The following is a 2,497-nucleotide window of genomic DNA, read 5'->3' as shown; positions in this document are numbered from 1 at the left end:
AGGCAGTACATGCATCTGTTTCATCACGGGTCACAAAAGCCAGGCAGGTGTACCTCCACTTGGTTTCTCGTCAGTTCTTAGGAGAAGTGAGAGCGTCTTCTAAGATGGGATTTGTGTTCCAGGTGTCCTCACTCACCACAGAGGCCATATGAGCCCTCGATACGCACAGAAACAACACTCCCCCTGTACTACGTGGAGACACCATCTGGAGAGAGAAGACTCTCTGAGCACTGCAGCTGAAACACCTGAAATGATCATACATTCCCTTTGGCGACCCCTGAGACACAAAGAAGGGTCTGTCTGTTTCTTGTGTTTAAGAAGGAAAAAATGTACCCAGTTCTGTGTGAAGGGGATCTTCCTGAGATTAAAACTCCCATTTCCTAAACTTAGATGAGGGAGGCCACTTCCTCTTCATTGCAGTGAGTGGGATATGACAGGGCGCTTGAGTTTCCATGACAGGAATATAGCCCAGGTATGCCACACATACAGGGTAATCTCTTGCCGCAGCTTCTCACATGCTAGCAGTACAGGTGTGTACCACACCAAGTATCCCACTTTTTTCCCCCACAGTATAATCTGTGAGTTTATAAACATTTCTTGATCAGGGCAAGAAGGTTCAGCAAGTAAAAATATTTGCTATGCATGCCCAATAACCTGTGTTTGACCCCTAGAACCCAGGGTAGAATCTGATAGAACAGATTCCCCAAAGCTATTCTCTAACATCCATACAAGAACCACATGAACCATAGTATACATCCATATTCAAACACACAGTAAATAATAAACAAAAAAATCTTGGATCAGCTAGAGATAGACTGTACTTCCCATTCAAATTCCAAATAATGCAAATGCCTCCAGAAACTTGTAATGTGTCTATGGGGGGGGAGTACTATACTGCTAGGAGGAAGAAGAAAAGCAGTTATCAGCAGGTGTAATGGTATAAGCCTGATCTCTCAGAACTTGGGAGGATCAGGAGGTTAAGGGACATCTTGGCCTACTTAATGAATTTGAGGCATGCTTGGACTACATGAAATTGTGTTTCAGAAAATAACCCACAGTTTACAACACAAAAGTGTCAGTATCCAAACTATAACTGTGCTATACTTCAGGGTTAATAGATCACAGGAGAATCTGGGGATGAAGGTCTTTGGTAATCCCAGCAGCTAGTAAAAGGAATCTTACGTTGAAGACTGACAGTGCTGTTCACTTTATTGTCTCCAATTAAAATACTTTCCTTTCTCACAGGTTAAAAATTGGATATGCATCTAAAACAAGATGCAAGTCCCTGAAGGTTTTTAGAAGACCGCGCGGACTGTTCTTGCTGCCAGGTAAATGTGGAATTAGACAGACAGACAGACACACACACACACACACACACACACACACACACACACACACGAGTTACAGATTTTTGTTTTTGAATCTAAGCACTAAGATTGTAGGTGGGCAAGATTACCATGCCTGCCTTGCACTTTTGAACACTTAGCTTAAAAAACACTAAGCTAAATATAGCCATTTTAATTGTTTTTTTTTATTTAAGATTTATTTATTTATTATATATAAGTACACTGTAGCTGGCTTCAGATACACCAGAAGAGGGCATCAGATCTCATTACAGATGGTTGTGAGCCACCATGTGGTTGCTGGGACTTGAATTCAGGACCTCTGGAAGAATAGTCAGTGCTCTTACCCACTGAGCCATCTCACCAGCCCCCCCATTATAATTGTCTTGATTAAACATTTTAAGTGTGATGAGCTCTAACCATGGCAGTATGACATAGGTCCCAGGGCAGAAGTGTATCTGAGTTCCAGCCTGATTCAAGGCCACTCAGAGCTGCTCAGTGATACCTTATCTATCTCAAAAACCCAAACAACTAAACCTGAAGTAGCTTATGCTTCCATTCAAAAGAATTCACTACTCAAGAGAGTGAGATTCAAGTGTGTCTTTTTTCCTGTGCTAGGCATGAGCTCTTCACGTAGACCTTTGCTCCTGGTCCTTTGGGGTTTGCTGTTGTTGCTGGTTGGTCTTGTTTTGGGCAAGGTCTCTCTCTCTAGCACAGACTGATAACCAAGTGCTGGGACTACAGACTTGTGCCAGTATACCCAGCTTCACATGTATTTTGTAGATGCCTGCCAAGCATATGCAAAGTCTTAATTCCAAGACATCAGGGAAAGGACAGGGAGGTTGTTAAGTCTGGTCTAAAAAGGCCAGGGAGACCCCGGCATAGGAAACATTGCTTGAGGTCCTCAAACCATAAGAAAAAAACTAAAGGATATGGAGACATTGAAACCATAACTGACAGGTTACCTTAACGCCTAATTCCCTCAACCTAAAGACTTTGAAAATCAGTGGGAATAGTGTTCACTAAGTGTGCTACCCACACGTACAATGCTGTGACTCTACCAGTAAGAGAGACTGGGGGCCACCAGGCGGTGGTGGCACACGCCTTTAATCCCAGCACTTGGAAGGCAGAGGCAGGCGGATTTCTGAGTTCGA

At 43.3% G+C, this 2,497-nt stretch overlaps 1 protein-coding gene across 1 annotated transcript in view; it reads left to right on the top strand.

Moving 5' to 3' along the window:
- LOC116104638 (protein FAM216A-like) overlaps positions 1-2,497 on the top strand; it is a 7,966-nt gene that overhangs the window by 4,345 nt on the left and 1,124 nt on the right. The window contains exons 4-6 of the mRNA XM_031391142.1: positions 7-43; positions 123-294; positions 1,246-1,328. Of these exons, the coding sequence (XP_031247002.1) occupies positions 7-43; positions 123-294; positions 1,246-1,328 (292 nt within the window). The remainder of the gene's footprint in view (positions 1-6; positions 44-122; positions 295-1,245; positions 1,329-2,497) is intronic.

Source organism: Mastomys coucha, unplaced genomic scaffold (assembly GCF_008632895.1).
Source record: "Mastomys coucha isolate ucsf_1 unplaced genomic scaffold, UCSF_Mcou_1 pScaffold22, whole genome shotgun sequence".
Taxonomy (NCBI): Eukaryota; Metazoa; Chordata; class Mammalia; order Rodentia; family Muridae; genus Mastomys; species Mastomys coucha.
This window is presented reverse-complemented; position numbering and strand designations above follow the sequence as displayed.